This window comes from Lissotriton helveticus, chromosome 12 (assembly GCF_964261635.1).
Source record: "Lissotriton helveticus chromosome 12, aLisHel1.1, whole genome shotgun sequence".
NCBI classification, from domain to species: domain Eukaryota; kingdom Metazoa; phylum Chordata; class Amphibia; order Caudata; family Salamandridae; genus Lissotriton; species Lissotriton helveticus.
Window position 1 is genome coordinate 119944679 of NC_136073.1, and position 25557 is coordinate 119970235.

At 44.5% G+C, this 25557-nt stretch overlaps 1 protein-coding gene across 1 annotated transcript in view; it reads right to left on the bottom strand.

The window, feature by feature from the left end:
- Window positions 1-25557, bottom strand: part of LOC144799734 (uncharacterized) — a 147723-nt gene that overhangs the window by 33057 nt on the left and 89109 nt on the right. The window contains exon 2 of the mRNA XM_078671252.1: window positions 3255-3418. Within this exon, the coding sequence (XP_078527378.1) occupies window positions 3255-3418 (164 nt within the window). The remainder of the gene's footprint in view (window positions 1-3254; window positions 3419-25557) is intronic.

Below are 25557 nucleotides of genomic sequence, written 5' to 3' on the forward strand. Positions count from 1 at the left end.
AGTGGAGAGAAAGAGAGAGTGGAGAGAAAGTAGAGAGAATGTGAAGGGAGAGAGGGTGGAGAGAGTGGATAGATAGCGGAGAGAGAGTAGAGAGAGTGGAGGGAGACAGTGGAGAGAGAGTGAGAGAGTGGAGAGAGAGTAGAGAGAGAGAAAGTGGAGAGAGAGACAGTGGAGAGAGAGTGGAGAGACAGTGGAGATGGAGTGGACAGAGTTGAGAGAGAATGGAGAGAGAGAGAGTGGAGAGAGAGTAGAGACTGACTGACTGACTCAGAGACTGAATACTGACTGACTGGCTGAGAAACTGACAGAGAGAGAGAGCGAGACTGGCTGACTAAGAGAGTTACTGACTGACTAACAGAGAGAGAGAGAGACTGATTGAGAGTGTGACTGACTGGCAGAGAGAGAGACTGACTGAGGTAGAGAGATACAGACTGACAGAGAGAGGGACAGAGAGAGAGGCAAAGACTGACTGACTGAGAGAGGTAGACTGATTGACTGCGAGAGAGACTGACTGAGAGGGACTGACAGAGAGAGAGAATGACTGAGAGGGGGACTGAGAGGGAGTGGGAGAGAGACTGACTGAGATAGAGAGAGAATGACTGACTAAGAGAGACTGACTGACTGGGAGAGAGAGAGACTGACTGGGAGAGAGCAAGACTTACTGGCTCAGAGAGAGACTGGCAGAGAGAGAGAGACTGATTGATAGAGAGATTGACTGACAGAGACTGACAGAGAGAGAAACAGAGACTGACAGAGAAAGCGAGACTGACTGACAGAGAGAGACTGACTGAGAGAGATTCACAGAGAGAGACTGACCGACAGAGAGACTGACTGACACAGAGGGAAACTGACAGAGAGAGTCACTGACTAAGGGAGAGAGTGGCTGACTGAGTGAGACTGGCTGACTGCGAGAGAGAGAATGCCTAACTGAGAGAGACTGGCAGAGGGAGAGATAGACTGTCTGGAAGACTGACTGACTGAGAGAGAGAGACTAAGAGAGAGACTGACAGAGAGACTGACTGAGAGAGAGACTGACTCACTGAGAGAGACTGACAGAAAGAGAGAGATAGAGAGACTGACAGAGAGAGAGAGAGAGACTGCGAGAGAGACTGACAGAGGGACTGACAGGGAGAGAGACTAAGAGAGAGAGACTTAGAGAGAGACTTGACAGAGAGCGGGACTGACTAAGAGAGACTGAGAGAGAGAGACCGACTGACTGACAGACTGACAAGGAGAGATAGAGACCGACTGACTGACAGACTGACTGACTGACAGAGACTGACTGACTGAGAGAGACTGAATGACATAGATAGATAGACTGACTGACAGAGAGAGATACTGACAGACTGACAGAGAGAGACTGACTGACTGACAGACTGACAGAAAGAGAGAGATAGAGAGACTGACAGAGAGAGAGAGAGAGAGAGACCGACTGACGGACAGACTGACAGAGACTGAATAACAGAGAGAGATAGACTGACTGACTGAGAGAGAGAGACTGACTGACTAAAAGAGAGAGACTGACTGACTGAGCGAGATAGAGAGAGAGAGAGACTGTGATGGAATTGGGGTCAAAGTGTGTATGTAGCTATGCAATGCCTCTTAAGATTGCTATTGTCTACTAATAAAAATTTATTATCAAAATGTGCTCTTTGTAGTTACATCTGCTTTTGAAATACTGCATTGTCGCTTTATCTAATGATTTAAAACAGAAACGAGAAGGAGCAGTGGATGTACTTTTTTCAAAACTGAGCGATGAGTGGGCCCCGGTGTTGTATATCATGACAGGAGTCTGCATCAGGAAACCCACCTAACATTGGGCAAACTTCCCCGGTCTACTGATGGCAAGGACCCTGTAAGGAATGGACCACCACCTATGATAGCCTGCTGGCAGACTAAACCCAACCTTTAACTCCACCATCCAGAGTTACTTATAACGGCTGCATTGGTGACAGTGGCGTAACAATAGCCCGCATCCCCTGAAGTATGGCGGGTCGCTGGCCTGAGAGCACTAGACTGGCACGGAGAATGGGGGGGCCCCCTCCATGTAGTTTGCAGGGGGGCCCCCTCAAGTTTCGTTACGCCACTGCGTTGATCATAATTGCGAAGGGTCTTGGTACGTTGAGGGCTTTATGACCTTCTCAATGTTGACTTCCCTCTTAAGATGAAGATTCTTCTTTACACACAAGAGTTTTCAGCTAATCTCAAATACCTAGTTAGATGGTGGCCTTGGACCTTGCCATGGGCCTCTTCTTACATTGGAAGTGATGTGAAATATGTGGTAAGAATGTGAAGAACATTTATGAGGTATCCGGGAGGAGGGCAGAAGGACATAGGTTAGAGAGCGGATTCTCAATAACCCCTTTGCTGCACTGAGCTTTGGAAGTTAGGCACCCTCCAGCCATGGCTGTTTGCATTACTCGTCAGAGTCGTCAAGCCTTTGGAGAACCCCCTTATTCACACATATCAAATGGTCATATTGAGAAAAATGATGGGAAGCTATGGGAAAAATGAACGTCCACTATGCTGCATTGATGCTAAAGCCGCAATCGCTCTATAGCTGCCTTGAAGCGATAGCAGTGTTTTTTCTCTCCAAGAGTTTGCACGTGAAATAAGATAGTTCACTTCGATTTTTCTCTTTTAAAAGGGAGGAAAATAAAGTATTTTGCCAGTAATCCCACTCTTTTTATTGTTAACACCATTTTCATTTTCCTGTTGGTTTCATATGTTACACCAAAAGATGAAAACAAAGGAAAGAAAATGCTGCCATTGCATATGTATTGTTTTCTAATATTTGGGGGATGTATTCCTTTCTGCTCAAAGATGGTCCATGGGAAACATTCATTGTTTATAACTCCTCATGAAGCACCCACACTAGAGAATTTGGGGAACTTTCAGAAGTTAGTCCCCATACATACAAAACATACTTCCCTTGCTCTTTATTAAAGGATTTCAAAACCTTCCCTCTTTTGATACATTTCTTTTGAACCCATTCACATTGATTTCTGCAAGTTAGCTTCATGCCAACTCAAGAAAGACTCGTCCATTTCCAGAAGTGGGTCACACTTACTCCCAGAGCAAAGGTATGTGAATCAGGTGCTTATTCTGAGTGTGCCTGGGATCTCACATGGCCCAGCTCTGGAAACAAACAAAAGCCTTGTATTAAGAATCATATCATCATAATGATACGTCACATGTTCGGAGTTTGTGAAGTAGTATCGTGAGGGGTGCACAGCCCTGGGTACACTACTCACCCCTTCATAGTGCCCAATGCTGTTGTAGTACTGGTAATAGGCAGGAAAATCAGGCATTGTGTGGTACCACTTTGTATTCCGTTTGACCCGGATGTGCCCCGCTGGCACATTCAGGAAGCTGTTTGCTTCTGTAGCTGAAATCTTCACCCCAACATCACCTTTACCTGCAGGGACACAATAAGGGCTGTGAACATCCTTTTACATCACAAGCCCTCTGCAATAAGTAACAATACAATAAAAATGTAATAACATTTTCTTTTAGTATTTAGCTTCAAATTTTTTGTGGGTCAACAGAGGTGATTGACTTTTGGTAGTAAGCTATCGTGGGTGGACACATTATCGTGCCTTGGTTATAAACATCCATTTCTAGGTAATACATTGATCCTTCCCACAGGCACCGGCCCAGCTATCATAAACACAGGTCGTATGGAAAACCTACTCGAATTTGAAGGGATTGAGGGGTTCAGGTTGCAGACCTCCTCAAGGAAAGTGTACCCTAAAATATACACTATAACTTATATTTTTTTAATGAACTACTCTCCTGGCAGTCACCAGAAATAACTGAAATGTTAATAAGCTTAGTTCAAAAACGTACATTTTATGTTCAAACAAGCATTGACAAAGCTAGTAGGTCTCACCTTTAAAACTGCAAGCAATTATCCAATGCTTGTTTTTTTTTTGGCCTGAAATACATACAAAATGGCCGCCAGTGCAAGCCAATGGAGAGTTTGCAGTAATCCTAGAATTAGGGATAATACCTAGTAATTGGAAGGGTGCGATAATTAGACCCATCCATAAAAAAGGGGACGTCTACGCAGCAAGGAATTATAGATTAATTAATCTACTCGATATTGGAGAAAAAAAAATTGCCAAGATAATATTAGGTAGGTTAAAGATTTTGGCAGGAGAGAGAGCAATTATCCCAGTGGAACAAGGTGGCTTCAAAGAAGGCCACTCCACAATAGATCACTGCTTCGTCCTATGGGCCCTGGCCCGGAAATCGATAGAACAAAATGGGAAGCTACATTGTTGTTTTGTTGATTTTCGGGCAGCATTCGACTCTGTGGATCGTAATAAACTTTGGGAAGATATGTTAAAATATGGATTACCGGATGGCTTGTTGATGATCCTAAAAGAGCTTCATAGTGGGAATTGGGCCCAGGTCATTAGAGATACGCATGGGGCACTAACTCATAAGATATTAGTAAGGAATGGTCTTAGACAGGGGTGCGTCTTGGCACCCCTGTTATTTTCAATCTTTTTGGCAGATCTTTCCGCGGCACTTGAAGTGGAAAGAAGCGCAAGTCCAAGAATGAATGGGCATAAAGTGCCTTGCCTTTTATATGCTGATGACCTAGTGATCCTGGACCAAACTGAAATAGGACTCCAAAGGTAACTAACTGTTTTTAAACACTGTTGTGTTAGGAAAATACTGACTGTAAATATGGAAAAAACTAAGATTTTATGTTTTGGGAAGAGTAAGAAGAATTTCAATTGGTTTTTGGGTGATGACAAACTAGAGGCAGTTAAGGAATATAGATACGTAGGCCTCTGGTTTGATAGTGCGCTAAAATGGCGCACCCATTTGGAGGCTCAAAAAGCAAAAGCTTTTTCATCCACATGTGGGCTAAAAAAGTTTAATAAAGAATATGGAGACCTGACACACAAACCAATGATAAAGGCATTTGAAGCAATGACCCCCCCCTCCCAAGTATTGTATGGGGCAGAAGTGTTATACTTGAGCGGTAAACATGAGTGGGATCAGGTAGAGGGAAGAATTTTTAAAATGTTATTGTCTTTATTTGTACAATGGTCCAAGTGATTAGAATGGAACTAGGGTTAATTTCTTGGAGTGTACAATCCCAAATGGCCCTGGTAAGATTTTGGAAGCGCCAAGACCCAGGAGTGAGACCTAAGGTCTCACAATGGTGTGGAGAGGAAATCCAAATAAGTAATCTCGGCTGGGCAAAGGATGTGAGAAAAACTCTCCAGAAAGTATCAGGGCGTCTTAATGTGAGATTTACCCAGAACGCCCTGATAGGCGACTTTACAAAGAGAACACTTAGGGAACAAGGCCAGTCTTTCTCAAGGGCACAGGACCTAGATGACATGCTGGAGAAAAAAATCGGTCCAGTGGTTAAAGAACTCCTGGGTAAATGAAGGTTGGTTCCCGTATCTGAATATATTGCATAACCAAGGGTTAAGACATGAAATACTAAGGTTCCGTGTTGGGATTAACCCCTGGAAGATAGACGGGAAACTAAAGTCCGTACTGATTGGCCCAGAAGGTAATTGTAACTGTGGGCTTGGCCTAGGAAATGATATGTTGCACATATTGCTTGATTGCACATTTGTACATGATTTAAGGAATATGAGTATCATACGGGAAAGCAAGTAGCTCACCAGGAGGGTGCAGCTACTCAGAGAAAAAGAATATTTAAAAGGCACAGAGAACGTCAGGGAGTAATGGATAGGAAAGTGAACTTTGCAATTGCCAGGTGCTTACAGGAAAAAACAAGCACTGATAAAGACATTGGGGCTTGCCTAAGCAATCTAGTGCAATTGTTACTTTATATTATTTTTTTGCATCCATATGACACAAAATAAAAAAGAAAATATACTGTGACCTAAACATAGCCACCTTAAGATAGCAATAAATATGGAAACTTTAAAAACATTTACTGATACTGCTGTTTTACTAGGAATCTTTTGTAAACCACAATACTTTCCATTAAACAACATTTTGTGCAAGAGAGAAAAATGAACCAGCTAAACAAGCACTCAAATCGCAGGAAGCTACAATATTACAATGTCATTTAAATACTTTATAATTTACGATTTATAAGGAACGCAGGCAAAATAAATAGGCTGTACCTAAAGCTACTATAAAGTAAATCAAAAAATAAGAACACTTTGAACCAGCTTTGTAACTTAAGAGAAAGGAACTTTCTCTTTGTTCAGTCACTCAAAATGAACTGAGTTAAAGATTACACAGGACGGATTCCTTGTCCAATCCTGTACACTGTGGAGGGCAGAAGCCAAGTGTGCAGTGGCGGCTGGTGGATTTTAAAATGGTGAGGCAGAAATCTTAGACCCCAGTAGGACTTGCATACAAAGTCTGTACATGGATTCAATATGTGCATATGCGTATAAATCCAAATGTACTGAGCCAATAGCACACTAAAAATAAAATAGGAGTACCCATGCAGAGAACCCTCATGTTGATTTATATATACCCATCCGTGTGCACATCAATTATGTAGACATCCAGGCACACCTGCGGGCACCGAGCACATTGTAAAACTCTGATCTTCTAGACATGCCCTAATTGCACTTGATATTTAGCGATGTGATGTGGTTTAGAGGTGAGCGAGCCAACAAACTAATCAAGAGAGTTGAGGCAAGAGCCTGGCTTGGCTCTAATAGCTCAGCCCTGAAAATGTTTCCAAGTAAAACATAGAATCTCAGTTAAAATATGATAAAGACTCTTCAAAAGTCTAAAAACTGTGGGGCATATTAACTGCAAAGTAGGGAAGAGTGGCATTAAGCAAACATTGCTGACATCATGCTTCTCCATTTTAAAAACGCAGGGATGTGCCGTATTCACAAGAATGTGGCGCACCCCACGTTTCCCCTAGTGCTGGTGGTGAGTTCAGCAGCCTAGCGCCAAGGCAGGCACCCTTGCAACATAGTGCAAAGGTTTCTGCGTTGGGGAGAAGATTATTTATGTGCAGGAAGGTAACCCTTCCTACACATAAACAATAATGAGCCCCTTCCATGCTCATGACGGAACGGTTCCGTCATCAGCGTCGGTGCTCCGGTGCTGATGACGGAACATTTCCGTCATGAGCCAATGCGATTTTAAACCCTTCAGCACTGCAGCGAAATTCGCGCAGCACTGAAGAGGTTAAATGCTGTTTTGTAACTTCTATTTGTGCTGCTTAATGCAGCACACATGGAAGTTGCAAAGCGGCATTTTTTTTAAATGATTGTTTATGCACAGGAAGGGGGACCTTTCTGCACATAAGCTATTATAGGAGAATTGCTGTTTCTCTGTGTACTGCACAAGGCAGCACACATGGAAACCCGCAGAAATGAGGAGAAATAAAGAATTTCTTCTCGTTTTGCCTGTTTAAAACCAGATATTCCCTGGTCTTAATTTTGTTGCTGCCTTCTATTTACACTGACCTTGTAAATAGGGGGCAGTGTCAAAATCAGTGGGCGATACAGTGGAACGCCCACCACAACACCCACTGCCCACCCCTTTCACACTAAACACAGTGTTAAAGGGTGTCTTATTTACGAGGCAGCGTTAAGCCATGTTAAGATACCTTGTGAATAAAGTGAGGCCCCTATCGCCATTATAACGTCACTGAAGGTGATGTTGTGGTGGCAATAGGAGCTTGTAAATAAGCCCCTGTGTTTCTTTAACATTCCGAAGACTTGCCATGATTATAGCACATTTTAACAGTGCACTGAGAGATATTTATTAGAAGAAATAGTTATAAGCAATGTCTTAGAACGATTTTTGCCCCATTGCCATTGGTGGACTAAGAAGTGATTTAGTTGTCATGTGCACCCTGTATGTGTCACAGGTTATTATGCATAGAATAACATACAGACTGCTAATTTAAACACAACATATTCTGAAGTTAAGTATTTGAAGGAGAATGGAGTAAAATAAATATTTGCCTCAGATTTGATTAATCCCATGTGTTCCAGTTTTGCTTCGTACAAATCAATCAGAAAATGGGTATTTACCTAGCAATTAGCAGGAGTAATTGTTCGTTTATGCATGTGCAGCCAGCATGGAACAGAAGACAGAGGCCAAACTTACTGTGAAGTTGAGCTTTGGAGCGTGAAGTCCCTGCACATGATGCCATGGGGACTCAGGGAGCCCGTCCTCTGTGGTGGCTGCTGGCTCAGGCTAATAGTAGGAGGAAACAATCCTTGTAGAGAGCACAATCGGCCCAGGCATCATTTCAGCGCAGTTTCAAGACTTACTTGATGCACAGGCAGAATAATGAACTCTGTTGGTTCCTCTTGCTGTGGCCGTGGGGTTTGTCTTTGGAGTTCTGCACTGTCTTCCTAATCAAAAGTACATAGAAATCGGCCCCACCAGTATTGCACAGTACTATAGTTCTAATTAAGGCCCTCATTACAATGGCAGTCAGACGAGCATCCAACCGCCATCGCAGCAGGAGCGAAGTAGTTGACGGTCCCACCCACCATATTTTGATACGACCGCTGTGTAGGCGGTCAGAAACATGCATTTTTTTTACTGCGGCTTGTGCTGTGGTACGGAAAAGGGCTGCAGCACAACACGGCAGTAGTAAAAGGCATGCTTTAAATAATCACATGCATTGTGTGCCAGTCATCATGTGGTGCCTGAAACACGGTGCAATGGTGTTTGGGGGGGCCTCACATGTGCCCCCCCGGCCACTTAGTAGTGGCCTATGGGGGACGGTGGCCCTGCTTGGTGCCCCTAAAGTCCCATTCTGAAAGCCTTTTCATGGCGGTGGAACTGTCATGAAAAGGCTGTGGGAAAAAGACATCCAAATCCCCTAGGTGGTGCCTGGGCAAGCACCACCCCCATTGTAGGGATTAGTGTCCAACCAATGCCCTGACGGAGCCTGTTGGAGGCAGCAGTCTTTCCCCCCCAACAGCTGCGGTCCGACCATCCGCATCGTGATGGCTTGGATGTCGGTGGGACATGCCACCAACGGCCTGTAGGTGACAGTCCCACCAGGTTCTGTTCACCTGGCCAACATCCTGTGACGTTTCAACCACCTCTACTTTCCAGTTTTATCTCCCTGGTGAGGTGTCTCTGATATTTTTGGGGGACTGTTGGCGCTTTCTTCTTTTGGAACTATTTTCTTGGGCGCCTATAACGCTACTGGGGGTGACTACCTTTCGCCTTATCGCTTTGGGCTGCTTTGTTCTTTGACTGCCAGAACCTTTCCTTATGTCAATCCTGTGCCTGCGGCAGTTACTGTGAGCTTTCATTGTGGTGGGTCTGCGCACCTCAGATGGTGTTGCCTCTGCTGTCTGTCCTATTTCTACTCAGCAAGTGCACTTCTTGCCTTCGGGGTGCCTAGAACCGGCAGTGCTCTGTCCCTTGTTGCTGAATATCCTTTTGCCCAAGAAATTCGTGCCTTTGTCTTCACTTGCCGGCTCCCGCCCCAATTGCAGCGTTGCATCTTGACTTCTTGTTGTGCCTCGGCGATTTTTTGAATGGGTGGGTGAGACTGTGGCCGATTTCTTGTAGTGACCGGGGACTTTGTCTTTCGTCCCCATTCCCCGGCCTCACTTCGCCATCTGCCGCACCCGACTCCTGCGGCGCTCCAACCCTGTCGTCTTTTGGTGCCTCAGCGGTGTCTTTGAGAGGGCAAAGGACCTTCCTTGGCCTTCTTCGTGATCTGCAGGGGAACGTGTCGGTTGCCTGCGCTTCCGTCTCCCTACGAGCCTGACGCATCAATCTTCGCTTCAGTTCCTGTCAGAGGAACCCTCCCGGCGCCCCAGCATCCTCACAGCCGGCTCAATAGTCAGTTTACCAGAGACGATCTCGGTGCTCCAGCAACCTCAGGCCGGGCTGTCTGTCAATTGCCATTACGGATGGCATTCCTTAATTATTGAGCATTCTTCGGAGACACGCACTCCACAGCGTGTCAATGTATTTTAATTGAGGTACTATTCTACGGTGACACGCACACCCATATCATCTTCTGGGGTACACAGTGCCATACAGGAGCGCTGAGAGGCTATTGGCCCCAGCAAAGTGCCTCTCTAGCTCATCTCGAACATCAACAGGTGTCTATTAATTATTGCATATCATTAATGCTTAACGGTGACACGCACACCAAATTGGTTTCATCACATTTGCTCTCATTTACCACTATTGATGTGTGCTTCCACAGAGGCACGCACTCCTATTAAATCGACAATAAGCATTACGGTGACACGCACACTAATAATTGTGTGTGTGTCATCATAATTTGTTACAGTCAACACCATTTGGTGGGTAACCTCACGGAGGCACGCACTCCCTTTACTATTTGAATACACCCCTTTTCGGTTCAATTTTCGTGTACTTCTCCGGTAATCACCTCATATTGGAACACCATTGTTTCACAGTTTCCTTCCTGCAGTTTCCTTCTTCATGGTGTGTCATTCTCATTCATGGTGACTCACACACCTTAAGGCATCTGTTCTTTCTGCACCTTGTGCATTGTGGTGATACATGGTACTCTTAATTGTATGCATCCTCTTTAAGAATCTCTTTATGTGCACACTGCTCTGAGAGTTAAGACAACTTCTGTGTATCACTTTTCAAACCATCGGTAATACGCACACTATTGAGACACTGACTTTTCATATTTTCTATCCTTCCGTTGGTGCTATCTAATATCATGGCGGCTTCAAGCATGTCCCAACGAGCACCATTTTTGAATGAATTTGGAGAACCCAGCATCCCATGGGAAGATTGGGAGAAAATCTTCTAATCATATCTTGTAGCCATAGGAGGAGAAAATTTCAGTGCCTTCAAACAGCAGCACATACTACCACACAACTTGGGTCCTAATGGAAGAAAGATATTTGAATCACTTCCAGAATCGGAAGTTGAGGAAGATGATGAGGATATTTACAATATCACCTTGATAAAGCTACAAATTCATTTTGGGGACAAAGTAAATATAGTGTTAGAAAGACACAAGTTCTTCAGTCGTTCTCAAGGCAAGGAAGAAAGTGTTTCTACTTACATCGCAGTTCTTAGGGGTCTCAGCAAACTATGTGATTTCCAGGATCTTAATGTTTCATTAATCAGAGACCAATTAGTACGTTGTACAAATAACTTCAGAGAAAATTATTGGAAAAACAACCCGATCTTCAAGAGGCAATTAAAATTGCAAAGTCCATTGAACACACAGCAATTTGCATAAAAGAAATACATTCTTCAGACTCCAATGATAAAGTGGCAGAAATAACCAACCTAGAAGAAGAGTCAGAAGTCTGCAAAATCAAGAATGACCCACCCAAATCTAAGAATGATAATTGGCGCAACCAGACAGAAGATTCGGAGAATTCCAAATTAAAATGTTATCGCTGCGGAAGCAACAATCATTTGGCCAACAATCCTAATTGTCAAGCCAAATCCGCTTGGTGCAGGAAATGTAACAAAAAAGGGCACCTAGCAAGAGTTTGTGGATGCTTTCCAAGGAAAACTGGGGGTAATAGGTTCATTGATGATGAAGCTCAAGTCAAGAAAATTATTCTACAAATTAATGAAGAAATGCGTTACTTACCTGTAACAGCAGTTATCCAGTATTGGTGTCTTTCATAGATTCACATGCCTGAATCATTCCCCGTCGTCGAGACGGGAGCCTCCGGTAAATAAAAAAGTAATGTCCTATAGACATACATAGAGAAAATAGGCCCAAGGGTCTCCCCTTAGTGGCCTTTCCTTGTCCTTATGTAAAAAGGACCAAACTCTTACAGTCAGCCAATCAGCTCCGACCTCCCTCTAGGACCTCCCTGGGAGGAGCCCCAGTCCCTCAGATTTTCGTACGCACCCAACTAGGTTGGCGTAATATTGTTAGAGAGGGATGTGAGACCTTCCAGGGGAGGCGGGAGGGTTGCATGTGAATCTATGAAAGACACCAATACTGGATAACTGCTGTTACAGGTAAGTAACGCATTTCTTATCCAGTATTTGGGTGTCTTTCATAGATTCACATGCCTGAATCAGAATAGCTAGCAATCAGATATGCACCCGCGTGATGGAAATGCTCTGTAGTCACAGTAGACAATGTATGTGTCGTCATACAACATGTGGACAGCATAACAGTAACATCACAATAGCAAGGAACGTGCATACCTGGATGGCGGGATGTAGGAAGGGCCACATCACTGAAAGAGATGGCGAAGCACTGCCTGGCCCACTGCCGCATCCTTCTGAAGTTCGATATCCAGGCAGTAATGTCTGGAGAAAGTGTGCGGTGACTTCCAAGTCGCCGCTCTGCAAATGTCCAAGATTGGTACCCCAGCGAACAGTGCTGCGGACGTGGACATCGCCCTGGTGGAGTGAGCAGTAACCTGCTCAGTTAAAGGCCGTCCGGCCTGGTCATGGCAGAATGCAATCGTTGATGAGATCCATATTGAGACGCTTTGTTTCGTGAGGGACAGGCCCATTCTTGGTCTGCTGTATGTCACGAACAGTTGTGAAGAGTTTCTGAAAGTCTTAGACTTATCAAGGTAGAACCTGAGACATCTTTGAGATCTAAAGAATGTAGAGCCATTCCTGCTGCGGTTGAAGGGTTCGCAAAGAGAGTTTGAAGGATTGTTGGCTCATTGAGACGAAAGTCTGAAGGCACCTTTGGAATGAATTTTGGATTCGGTCTCAGCACCATGCTAGCATTCCTGAACTGCATGTATGGTTCCTGAATGGACAGAGCTTGGAGCTCGCTCACTCTTCTGGATAGAAAACCGCCTGTAGCCCACTGACTCTTAGTGGGGATTTTTCACGAGACATACTTTGGGTCAGCTCCGTGTACTGGTTGAACGGATGTTTCATGAGCTTGGTAAGAACCACATTGAGACGCCAGGAGGTGGCAACATCCTTACTGGCGGGAAAGATCTATATAAACGTTTCAGAACTTGCTTAATCAACCCGCTTGACCAGAGCGATGGGCTCGTTTGAATTCTTTTATAACGAGATAGCACTGTCAAGTGTGTTGTAATGGATAGATAAGGCAATATTTGCACCAGTGATGTGGAGAAAAGCATATTTCTGCGGTCTACACCGCAGACACAAAGCGCTTCCCTTTCCGGGAATATGTTCACGTGCTATCCGCACTTGCTCTGGCAAGAATGTCTACAGTCTTGTGGATTATTTCGATTGTGGAACCCTGAACTCAGGGGTCAGGCTACCAACCAGAGAGACTTCAGACCCTGATGTCGAACTGCATTATCGATCATAGTAAGCAGAGATAGATACTGCCGCCGGTGGATCGGCGGCTACAGGGATAGGTGGTGGAGTTCTGTGAACCAATGTCGCCTCTGCCCAATTGGGGCTATTAAAATCAGAATACCAGGCTCCACCAACCTTGTCTTGAGGACAATGGGAGCATCGGGAATGGCGGAAAGGCCTACGCAAAGATATTGCGCCCTGCGGTTGGAGATGCATTCCCTAGCCAGTTACCGAAGTGTGGGTATTCGGCTTTCATTCATGTCGCAAGTAGATCCATTTGTGGCGTGTTTTATCTGGAGAAGATGTGGCCAATGAGTTGTTGGTCCAGCTCCCCGTTACAATGGTTTCTGCCTGCTGAACGCATCGGTGAGCCCATTGTTCGTCTTATTCTTGGTAGGCAAGCTTAAAGGCCCAGGAAGACCGTCAGCAGTTCAGGCAGACTGATATATAGTGTCTTCTCCATAGGAGACTACCTACCGCATTTTGTGACGACGTGAGGAACCGCCGGAAGTAGGAGTGACAAGCCTTGAGATAGTTTTTGAGAGGATATTCCTCATTGTAGGACTCCGGCCATGTGAGGATTCCCTTTTATGTGGCAAGATGACCCTGTAGATTTTAACCACTGCCTCAATAGCGCCTCCTGTAGAGGTCTTGTTCGTAGTTGAGAGCGAGGAATCAGGAGGATACACTATCACTCTCTGATATGAAAACCTTTGTTGACCGTGTGGCCAGGGTTATACCTAGGAAACCGATGTACCTAGGAAACTGATGTAGTGAGAAGGTCTCAGGACCGATTTTTCCTGATTGAGGATGAGATCCAAGCATCGAAAACTGAAAGCAGGCGTTGGGAGACCTGGACACGTCTATTAAGGATGAAGCCATGAGCAGGCAGTCCTTCAGAACCGAAAGACTTGGTGTCCTAGTTATGTCGCTCCCAGGGAACTGTATTTCGTGAATATGTGTGGTGCAGACTTGAGCTCGAAAGACAGAACGTGAAACCGTAAATGTCTGCCCACTACTGCAAATCGTAAATACTTTGAGCGATTCCTGTGAAGTGGGATATGGAAGTAAACGTCTTGTTTGCTGGACCTCATGGGTTACTATGCGAAACAACTGCCTCATTTAGGAGGGTGTAGAAGTCTCTGAAGCCCAATGTTGGTTTCCTCCTCTTATCTTTTTTCTGGATATAAAAAGGAAGCGGGAACAAAAAAACCTTTTCCCTTATGAGGAGGAGGTACTCTCGCTATAGCTCCTTTGAGGAGGAGGAACTCTGGCTAAAGCTCCATTCTACAGCATAATCCAGACGTAGACGCAGCTGTATATCTTGATATCTCTGCTGCCCGTTCCATGAGAAGACAATTTCTCAGAGGATGGGAGCTTGTTTTGCTATTGTCGGCGACTGAAGGCATTGTGGTCTACTCTGGCCTGAAGAGCAGGAAGATTGGAATTGATAATTCCTTTGAGGGAAGACCTTCTTCTTCCTCCATTTGTACTAAAGGACAGGTCCATATACTGAGGAGTGTCCAAAGCTCTCGCATTGTCTGTTTCGTTAACTTTTCGCGCCAATAGTGACTGGCCCTCATCTGGCCTGTCCACAACATTGTTTGCACCTCAGGACGGAAAGGGTCCTCCTTGGATCCGCAAGACTGCTGGTCCAGCCACTTGCGGAACCCTGTCATAGCGATATTCCTCGTGTAGTGTATGGTTTAACGCCAATGCACCGCCTCTAGCGGGATCCACCTAACTTCCTCTTCGGATGAGTCTGGTAATTCCGGCTGGTATTCGGAATTCCGGCTGGTATGGGGCCAGTGTGCCCACAATTTTTCCATGCTAGCGTACCAAGAGCGCTAGAACGTTCACAGAGGAAAACCTGTACGTCAGGTTGTCCACTCTTAGACTCTCCTTATCAGGAGGAGGTGACAACGGGGCCGAAGGATCCCCGGAGTTTTTCTAGGGCGCCTGTGGCACTACGTAGTCCGGCTTAGAAAGTTCCTGTCAAGCACGCCGGTGCTGTATCTGGCGCCTTATACTTCTTCTCCAACGGAGGGATCACCCGTGATACAGAGGAGGGGCACTACCGGACCCATACCACTTCTGACTATAGGTAATGGATAACCCGTATTGACCTTACTGCCTTCTTGTAGGGTTCTTTGAAGACGTACCAGAAGCAGGCCTGTTCTTGAGAGGTCATGGAGATCGTAAAACGTTGAGCAGCTCTCCGTACCACCTTAGAAGAGATTCCAGAAGTGGTGGAGTTCCTTCTTCGTCGATGAATTCGTCGACGAGGTTGCCGTCGTAGACTATGCCATCGTAGACGCGCAGTCATAGATGACCATACCCTCGTAAAAGAGATTACAGACTTGGTGGATTTCCTCCTTCGTTGACGAGTTCGTCGTCGTAGACTACTCGTAGACAAGGCCGTCGACGCCGTCGTAGACTAGCCTTCGTAGCTGAGTCTGTCGTAGATGAGGTCATCATAGACTAGACCATCCTAGACGAGGCCATCGTAGACGAGTCCCTCGTAGACTAGGCCATCGTAGACGAGGCCCACGTAGACGAGGCCCGCGTAGATGAGGCCAGCTTAGGCTAGGCCATCTTAGAGAAGGCCCTGGTCGACCAGACAGGCTGTCCTAGACGATGTCGTCGATGACTATGCCGCCGTAGACGAGTCCTCGAAGATGAGCCTACGTAGATGAGGCTAGCTCGATACCGTAGACAGGGCGTCGCAGGCGAGCAGTCGACTCCTTAGACTAGCCCTCGTAGACGAGGCCGTCATAGACTAGGCCGTCGTAGACTAGGAAATTGTAGACTAGGCCATCGAGCACTAGGCCCTCGTAGACGACTAGGCCATCGATCATTAGGCCTCCATGGAGTAGGCCAGTAGACTAGGCCATCGTAGACTATAGATTAGGCCATTGTAGACTAGGTCCTCGTAGACTAGGCCCTGTAGACGCTATAGATAGACTAAAATTGTAGACTAGGCCATCGAGCACTAGGCCTTCGTAGACGACTAGGCCATCGATCATTAGGCCTCCATGGAGTAGGCCAGTAGACTAGGCCATCGTAGACTATAGATTAGGCCATTGTAGACTAGGTCCTCGTAGACTAGGCCCTGTAGACGCTATAGATAGGCCGCCGTAGACAGGCTGTCAGATGCGCCCACAAAAATGCGCCTTTGTAGATGAGGCCATCATCGTAGGTGAGGCCATCATCGAACCGTAGACAGGCCGTAGACATGCCGAGTAGTCTTCGTAGATGAAACCATCCTTGATACTGTAGACAGGCCTTCGTTCCGAGAGGCTGTCGTCGATGGTTGCGTCGCCGACGTCAAGGTTGCGTCGCCGAGGTCGATGGTCTCGTCGTCGACTGACTCGTCGTCGACGGCGACGGTCTTGACGTCGACGGTCTCGACGTCGACGGTCTCGTCGTCGACGGTTTCGCCGTCGTCGGCGGTCCTCGTCGACGGCGACGGTCTTGACGTCGACGGTCTCGACGTCGACGGTCTCGTCGTCGACGGTTTCGCCGTCGTCGGCGGTCCTCGTCGACGGCGACGGTCTTGACGTCGACGGTCTCGACGTCGACGGTCTCTTCGTCGACGGTTTCGTCGTCGTCGACGGTCTTTGCCGTCGACGGTCTTTGCCGTCGACGGTCCTCACAGTCGTCGACGGTCTTCGCCGTCGTCGACGGTCCTCGTCGTCGACGGTCCTAGTCGTCGTCGACGGTCCTCGCCGTCGTCGACGGTCCTCGCCGTCGTCGACGCCGACGGTGTCGAAGTCGACTTCCATGGCGTCGTCGACGGTCTCGTCGTTGACGTCGATGTCCTAGTCGTCGACGCTCTCGACGCTCCAATCGTCGACGGTGTCGCCGTCGACGTCTATGGTCTCGTCGTCGACGTCATCGTCGAAGCTGTCATCGACGCTCTCATTGTAATGATGATGGTTTTGACATCGATGGCTTCTTAGGCTGTACCTCTAGGAGGTATAGACGACGCCTTTCTGAACGAACCTATGACCAGAGGAGGGGATATAGACGGCTCATACGTCATCTATTTTGTCCGATATTTCTCCAAAGCAAGTCCTTTACTCTCCTTTCCCACAGAGTGGGGAGACCCTTGAAGGACTGCGCACGGAAGACCCCTGAGCGGTCTTGTTTAGGGCCTTCTCAGGATGATACTCTGAGGAATGAGTCTGAGGAGATTCTCTATTGAGGTCTCCTGGACTTTGAGGGCTGAGTCTGAGGAGATTCTCTATTGAGGTCTCCTGGACTTCGAGGGCAACACCTCATCGCAGTAACTGGAGAAAATAATACCTCCTTTCTGGCCTTAAGCATATTAACAGCTCTGTCACGACCCCTCAAAAGTCACTTGAAAAAGCAACATACCTTGTAGCCTTTGGTCTGAGTGCGAGGAACCGAGCAGAGCCACCTCTTGGAACAAGAAGTGCAGGCTCCAAACAGAATTCTTCCGTTCTTTCCCTTGTTAAAACCTTCTTTAAAGAAAGTATTTGAAGATAAAGATGTATTTGAAGATAATCCATAGTAGAAAAGCCAAATTAAGTGAAAAAAACACAGAATCTGAGCAGAGCTCAGAGGAGACTCCCTTAGCACAACGTGCGGTAGAAAATCTGAGGGACTGGGGCTCCTCCCAGGGAGGTCCTAGAGGGAGGTCGGAGCTGATTGGCTGACTGTAAGAGTTTGGTCCTTTTTACATAAGGACAAGGAAAGGCCACTAAGGGGAGACCCTTGGGCCTATTTTCTCTATGTATGTCTATAGGACATTACTTTTTTATTTACCGGAGGCTCCCGTCTCGACGACGGGGAATGATTCAGGCATGTGAATCTATGAAAGACACCCAAATACTGGATAAGTTGGAGTTAAGGACCAACAGAAGTATCCTGAATGTGATGTTTCCATCGATGGGAAAAATGTCAAAATGTTTGCAGAGTCTTGTTCTCCCTTCACCCTTGTGAACTTCTCAGATTTCAAATCCATCTAAGGCAAAGAACAAGACAAACTTTGTAAGGCAGACATAGCTCCCAGTGGTTACAATAGATGCCCCATACCTATGAAGGGAATGATCAAGTCTCTCATTTCTTTTAAAGACCGTTCCACTGTAGGTAAAGTTTATGTTGTAGAGAATGGATCCAACTTATTGGGATGGTGACATCAAAGAGAACTGGGGATTAAGCTAGACCCCAACAATCCAGAACAGGTTTTGACTGTAAATCCTTCAAACAACAGTGAGCACATCGCTAGTGAGTTCCCAGGAGTATTTTCAGAGAATTTAGGATTACTTAAAGACTTTCAACACAAAATCCAGTTAAAACAGAATACGAAACCAGTAATTCACAAAGCCAGACTATTCCCCATCTTATGTGAGAACCTTTAAAAAATTGAACATCATACAACCCATCGATTGCTCTGAGTGGGTGGCCCCCATTGTCATCGCTAAAAAATATCATAGCCAAGACATCAGAATGTGCATTGACTTACGTGACTTAAACAACAGCATATTAGTGAAAAGGCACTCTTTACCCCGCATCCATGAGATGCTGAGCACTATGGGAGAGGCCAGTCATGTCAGTGTTCTGGATCTCTCCATGGCGTACCATCAGGTGGAGTTGCATCCAGACTCCAGGAGACTCACTGCATTCACTACGCCTATGGGAGCTTATATGTTCTATTGCATGCCTTTCGGGTTGGCCTCTGCGGCGGCGGTATTTCAGAAAATTTTGCAACATGTCTTAGAAAATGTACTCAAGACATTATGCTTTCAAGACGATGTTCTAATCTACGGTACCAACATTAATGAACATAACAGCATCCTAAGACAAGTTCTTTCTAAATTCAAAGATGCAGGACTCACGCTTAAAAAAGAGAAATGCCAATTAGGTGTGGAGTCTGTAGAATACTTAGGAAATTGCATTTCTAGGGAAGGATTTAAACCAAAACATTGTCTAATCGAAGCAGTGAGAGATGCTCCAGCACCTACAAACAAAGGTGAACTAAAGTCATTCTTAGGATTGGCAGAGTATATGGCGAAATATGTCAATAATTTTGCTGACTTGACTGCCAACCTCAGAGAACTCACGAAAAAGAACACTAATTTCCAATGGTCAGATGAGCATCAGATGTCGTTTTCAAAAGTAAAAGAGGGCATACTCTCAGCTCCGTACTTGTGTAACTTTGAACACAACCGTAAGACTATTCTTACTACGGACGCCAGCGGAAAAGGTTTAGGGGCTACCCTCTCACAAGTTATTGATGGCAAAGAAAGAATTGTTGCGTTTGCCTCACAATCCCTCAATAAAGCAGAAATGAACTATTCAGTGGTGGAAAGAGAAGCCTTAGCTTGCTTTTGGGAGGTGAAACATTTTAAATTCTTTCTTTGGGGCATTCAATTTTGTATACGTACGGACCACAAACCTCAGATTTTTATGTTTAACCCTAAAAATAACTCTTGCAACACTCCTCGTATAGCTAAATGGATACTGGGGTTGGAGGGTTTCTGTTTTGAATATGTTCCAGGTATACAAAACTCTGCAGCAGATTTTCTTTCCAGAAGTCCCATTCATAAAGAAGAACAATTTGAAACCCCTGAGTACCCCATCTTCCAACTCAATCTCACTACTATCACTTCTCAAGAGTGGTTAGATTGTATGGACACGGATAACACCATGACACAACTCACTTCTTACACTATACATGGTTGGCCCAACTCTCCTGATCATATAGGTGCAGACAAAGAAATTCTGGGAGGTACGTCATGAACTTTACATAGATCAAGGCATTTTGTTTAGGAACAACAAAATAATCCCACCCGAAGCTCTTAGAAACAAGATAATTGACCTTGTTCATGAGGGTCACTTAGGCAGGAGCTTAACCAAAGCTAGACTACGTGAACGGTACTTGTTCCCCAAAATGGATTCGATGGTGGAAGCAAAAGTGAAGAATTGCGTAACATGTGCCAACAGTGACAAATCTAAAATAACCAGGAAAACACCCATCTCCCCGATATCTCTACCAGATAAACCATGGAAAAAGATTGCATTAGACATAATGGGTCCCTTCAACTTCAGGGGGATAGTAAAACAGTTGCACTGATCTTAGTAGACTACCATTCATACTGGACAGTAGTCAAGATGGTCAACCAAATAACAACTGTGTCTGTCATTCAATTTCTTAAAGATGCCTTTGTTATAGAAGGCATACCTTCCTCCATAATCATAGATAACGGAGTCCAATTTACTTCTCATGCTATGACAGAATTCCTCAGTAAACTTAATATATCCCATTTGAGAACACCCCTCTATTGTCCCAGGGCCAATGGTCTAGTAGAAAGAATGAACTGTATGGTCAAAGGTTGTATACAGTTAGCAATTGTCAACAGACTTCCAACAGAACAAGCACTACAAGAGATGTTGTGGGCTTATCACACCACTCCAAATCTAATCACTGGCATCTCCCCTTTCTCTGCTTTAAGAGGAAGGAAACCTTGTACCAAATTCTTTCCGAACTGGTTGGGAGGGGGATCCCACATCACTAATGACATGCAAGCTTTTAAAGACAAAATAAATACTCACCAGTCCAAATATTAAACTCACTATGACACCAAACATGGAACCAAAATCTCACAATGGAAAGTGGGAGACTGGGTATGTGTAAAGAATCCAAGAGGAAGCAATCCTGAAACTAAATTTTCCAAACCTATACGTATAACAGCAGTGAGTAGCAACATAGCTATTTTGGACAATGACCAAAGGTGGAGTATGGACAGAGTAACTAAATCACACAACACGCACACAGTCAATCATCTGATCACAGAATCAGCATAGAGTCCCGTGGTCAATACCCAAACAACTTACCTACTACTCAAAGAACCCGCAAGACTCGGGGTTGGCATAAGGACTTTGTTATGTACAAATAATTTTGTGTTTACATTTCGCATTAGGGGGAAGATGTGTTACAACGTGTATTTTCACAATCATTGGTAAATTTTCCACTTATATTTTGTAAGTTACATATATCGAATGTTCCTCCTTGTCCTCCCCTGTTTTCCCCTTTGGTACACTCCTTTGTTTCCCTGAAGGCTACCTTAGAATGTTAAGTGAGGCAGTTGCTGACTTTGGCAGTTGCTGATCACTGGTGGAGAGAGGAGTTGGGAATAAAGAAGAGTTCTTACCTGAAGAAGATTTCTGTCTTTTTATCAGGCACCATAACACACTTTCCCATCTACCCAATACTTTATGCATTTGATATTTCTCTTGAGGAGGGCAACGCTTCACATGCACCATCATCTTCCATCTCACTCACATCCGTGACTGTAAAATCTGTGGAGGGCGTTTCCTCACCCCGATTCAAGATATAATCACATAGCTCCCTCCCCCCTCTAAGATCATCGACCAATCTTTCATCCCTCCTATTATTTTATTTCATGTGGGTCTCGTCGGCCAGCGTCCATTTGGTGCCAATGTTCTACTGTGGGAGCTTACAGACCCATCCAGGCTACTGTACGACGAGCTAACACCAAGGACAGCTGTATTTATTTATACAACTTCTTACGTTTCTTTGTTTTTTGATGTGGCCTACTAAACCGTCTAGTGGTGTGTTGTTTATATGGATATGTGTGATTATACGCAGTTCAGACACCACCTGTGTCTAGTAGCCCCATATCACGATGCACCACCAAGTCAGCATCACTGGCTCCACACAGTGGACAATTATCAGATCTTATAGGGGTTTATTCAGTGGAGCATATGTCAAATGTAGAAAGTTATAATGCACCAGTTTAAAACGGGAATTGCAAGACACTGGGCGTGTAAACTCACCAATGACAGTCCATGCACTGTCCTCTAATGGGGTTCCGAGGTCCACGCCCCATACTGCATGAGCCCTGGGGGGTGGGTCAGATGAGTTCCGCTTAAAATCCCTATACAGGTGAGTAATCAAATGCTTACCTGCACCGCATGACAGTAGTATTTCTAGCGTATGCATGGTCTGTGGGGCAGCAGGGTATTCTGACCAAGTCATGCTGGCTATATCGGTCAAACCTGCATAATGTAAGTATTGGCTATTAACCCGTGTAAAGTCCTCACAGGCTTTTTCATATGTAATAAAGAATTTGCCCTGAAAGAGTTCCCCCAGCAATGCACACACATCCTCCTGCCACACTTGGAAGGACATAGGTCTATCATTTGCCGAACTGGTGCCAATATCCATATGGGGATTTCCAGATGAAAAGGGGCATTTCTCAGCTCTTCCACATAGTACTGCTGCCATATATGTGCAGTATGGTGCACTATGTAAGGCTGGTCACTGGCAACTCCCATTCCCTTCATCAATGCCACAGGCAGGCGTTCCACTGTTACAAGTCCTGATAATAACTGATTTTCCCAATTATCACCCTTGTAGAGCCACCTGGCTGTAAGTTGCAGGTATGCTGCATAATAATAAAATATCTCGAAAAAATGGGTAACCCAATAAACCCTTGACGGCTTGGGGAGTTTAGTATAAGCAGGTAAGTGTGTCTACAAGGGATTTGTTCAAATATGTATTTGCAATATTTGATCAATTCAATTTAGATAAACTCTATTGAAGTAACTCACAATTGGATTACTCAAGAAACAATTCAATTAATTTACCAATGAATAGATCAGTCAAATAAAGTTAAAGGAGACACGGGTGTGAATATTAAAAAACTATTTTGTATTAATTGAAAAATATTCGTTTATAAAGGGTACATAAAAAACAACACAATGTAGCCAGAAGTAACGGTTACATAAAATTAAATATCCTTCATAGTTACAATTGTGGACAATAAAATAAGGAATAGGTGACTACTACACCTATCCCTTATTTTATTGTACTGTAGGCAATGTTTGCTTTGTGTAAACTGTTCAGATTGCCTTAAAAACGTTTTTTGAAAAGGTGTCCACAAGTGTACCTTTCAATGACCATTCAAGAAATTCTATACACAAATGGCATGCAATGAGAGAGAACGTATCAGCATGCCTCACCAAGAGCAATGTTAGCACATGGCAAGGGGTCGAGAAGCACTGATAAAAAAGTTGTACAAAGCAATGCGGGACAAATAATGTTGGTCAGACCTTTATAAAACTTTGAGCACAACAATGCAGATTGATTTCTGAGCATTAAACTAGGGTCCTTCTTAGAAGATAGTTCTGAATATTTGCATTTCTAATTTAAGCTCTGTTTCCTTCTCTGTTTTATAATCTCAGTCCCTTTGTCCCACTAACCTTTGTGTTTTCCTCTATATCTAACTCCCTTGCCTTTCCTCTGTCTTGTTCTCTCTTCACTGTTCTAAATACTCCTTTCTTTCTCCTCCTTACTTTTGCGCACTACCTCCCTCATTCTTCACTTTTTACCCTCTTTATCATCTCTTTGCCTGGTGCTCTCATTTTGTAAATATTATCTTCGGCTTATTATTTCCTGGTACCCACTCTGTTTTCTTCTTTCTACCTCCTGCTGTCTTCTTTTCTAAAACCTCTTCCCCCTACCATAACCCATTTCTCGCTATTTCCCTTACTTCTCTGTCTAGTCACCTTTCCCCATTGGCTTGTCCTCTGAACAAATTCTACTTGTAGTCCTGTCACCATTCCTCTTATGTACAGCTGAGGAGAGCTTTAGCTACAGAGTTTTTTATTTAGTGCATTTTTATATAGCGCGGACATTACCCGAAGGTGTCAGAGCGCTGTACAATAGGACCAGTTACATTACATGAGAAAAGTGTTACACAATAGCACTTTATACAAATAAACAGGAGACTCAAAAAGGTAAGGTACACAAACACAATATCAACACAGCAAGCAAGGGTGAGGAATGTACAGATTTGTTTTTTTTACAAATTTACAATAAGGAGCGAACTTCCTAGAGGGGCCTGAGAATTAAAGCATTAGTTCTGAGAGTGTCTTTGGAAGAGAAGAGATTTGAGTTCAGCTTTGAAGATCCAGGTAGAGGAGGCGACATGGAGAAAGAGTTCAGAGTCTGATAAAAGGTAGAATATAATAGGCACAATAGGTGGTAAACACCATTCCTCTAAACTAACTTTGTAATAGATATACAATGTGGGAGTGGGATGCAAATGTATTCTGCTACAGAAGCAGTCCACTTGTAAATTGCAATATGTCTATATTTCAATAGTAAGCAAGCATGATACCTACAGGACAACCAGCCTGTTTATCCATTGAGGCAGGAGGAACACGTATTTCCCAGTTTTCTAAATACAGGCACAACAAACAGCAAAGTTGTTGCTGATAAGGACGAGTCCAGCTCTGTGCCTTTTCATATCCAAAAGAGGTGTTATGTTCAGCAGTAGCAATCAAAGATGAATTGCTATGTGACAACTGACAACTATATAGTGAGGCCAGTGCAATGGTCAGATTTGGTCTGAGGGGCGAATGTACAAGGGAATTTAGAATTGGTAGAGGCATGAGGCAGGGATGTGTCCTTGCTCCTTTTTTTATTTTCTATTTATATCAATAATCTTGAGAACACACTCCTACAGGAATGTATTGATATGCCAATTGCCTCAGCCCGCCGGTTACCTGCACTTATTTATGCAGATGATACCGTGCTTATGGCAAGAACTCCCTTAGCCATGCAGACCATGATCTCATCTTTTAGTGCCTTTATGGAGAAATTGGAATTACAAATAAATTGCACAAAGACATTTGCAATGAATTGTGGTGGCAATGTCCGTCTAAAGAAAAAAAAACATGTTGATCAAATGTACTCCTTTACAGCATACCCCTACTTTTCCATACTTAGGCATTTTGTTTGATCAAACTGGAAAGTGGACCAATGCAATACAGGCTAGAAATTTATTATTCTCCAAAGCGATTATGGCTGTTAAATCTTTTAGCAAAAAAATGGGCAAAAAGCCGGTTAAAGAACTTATTTATATTTACAAGACCAGCTGTGTCTCAGTAGCACTATATGGGGCAGGCATATGGGGAAACTTAGATGTCAATAAACTACAGGTGACTGAAAATGGTTTTCTACGCTATTTATTGTCTCTCCCTAGGAGCATGTCCAACTATAATTGCCATATTGAACTGGGAATTCCATTTTTGGAAGATTAAATTAGAACTCAACCGATTCTATTATGGCATCGTGTATGGACCAACGAGAAATGTCATTTAAACAGACTCATATTGGGAGATGCGTTAAAATTAGATGGGGCAAAAAGGATAAAATGGTTTTGCTACATTAAATCTGTTTGCAGGAACATTAAACATCCTGAGTTTTTCGACGAGCCTGAAACTATGTCTAGGATCACCAGAAAGACTCTAAAGTCTTTGTGTTTAAATTTCTTCCTT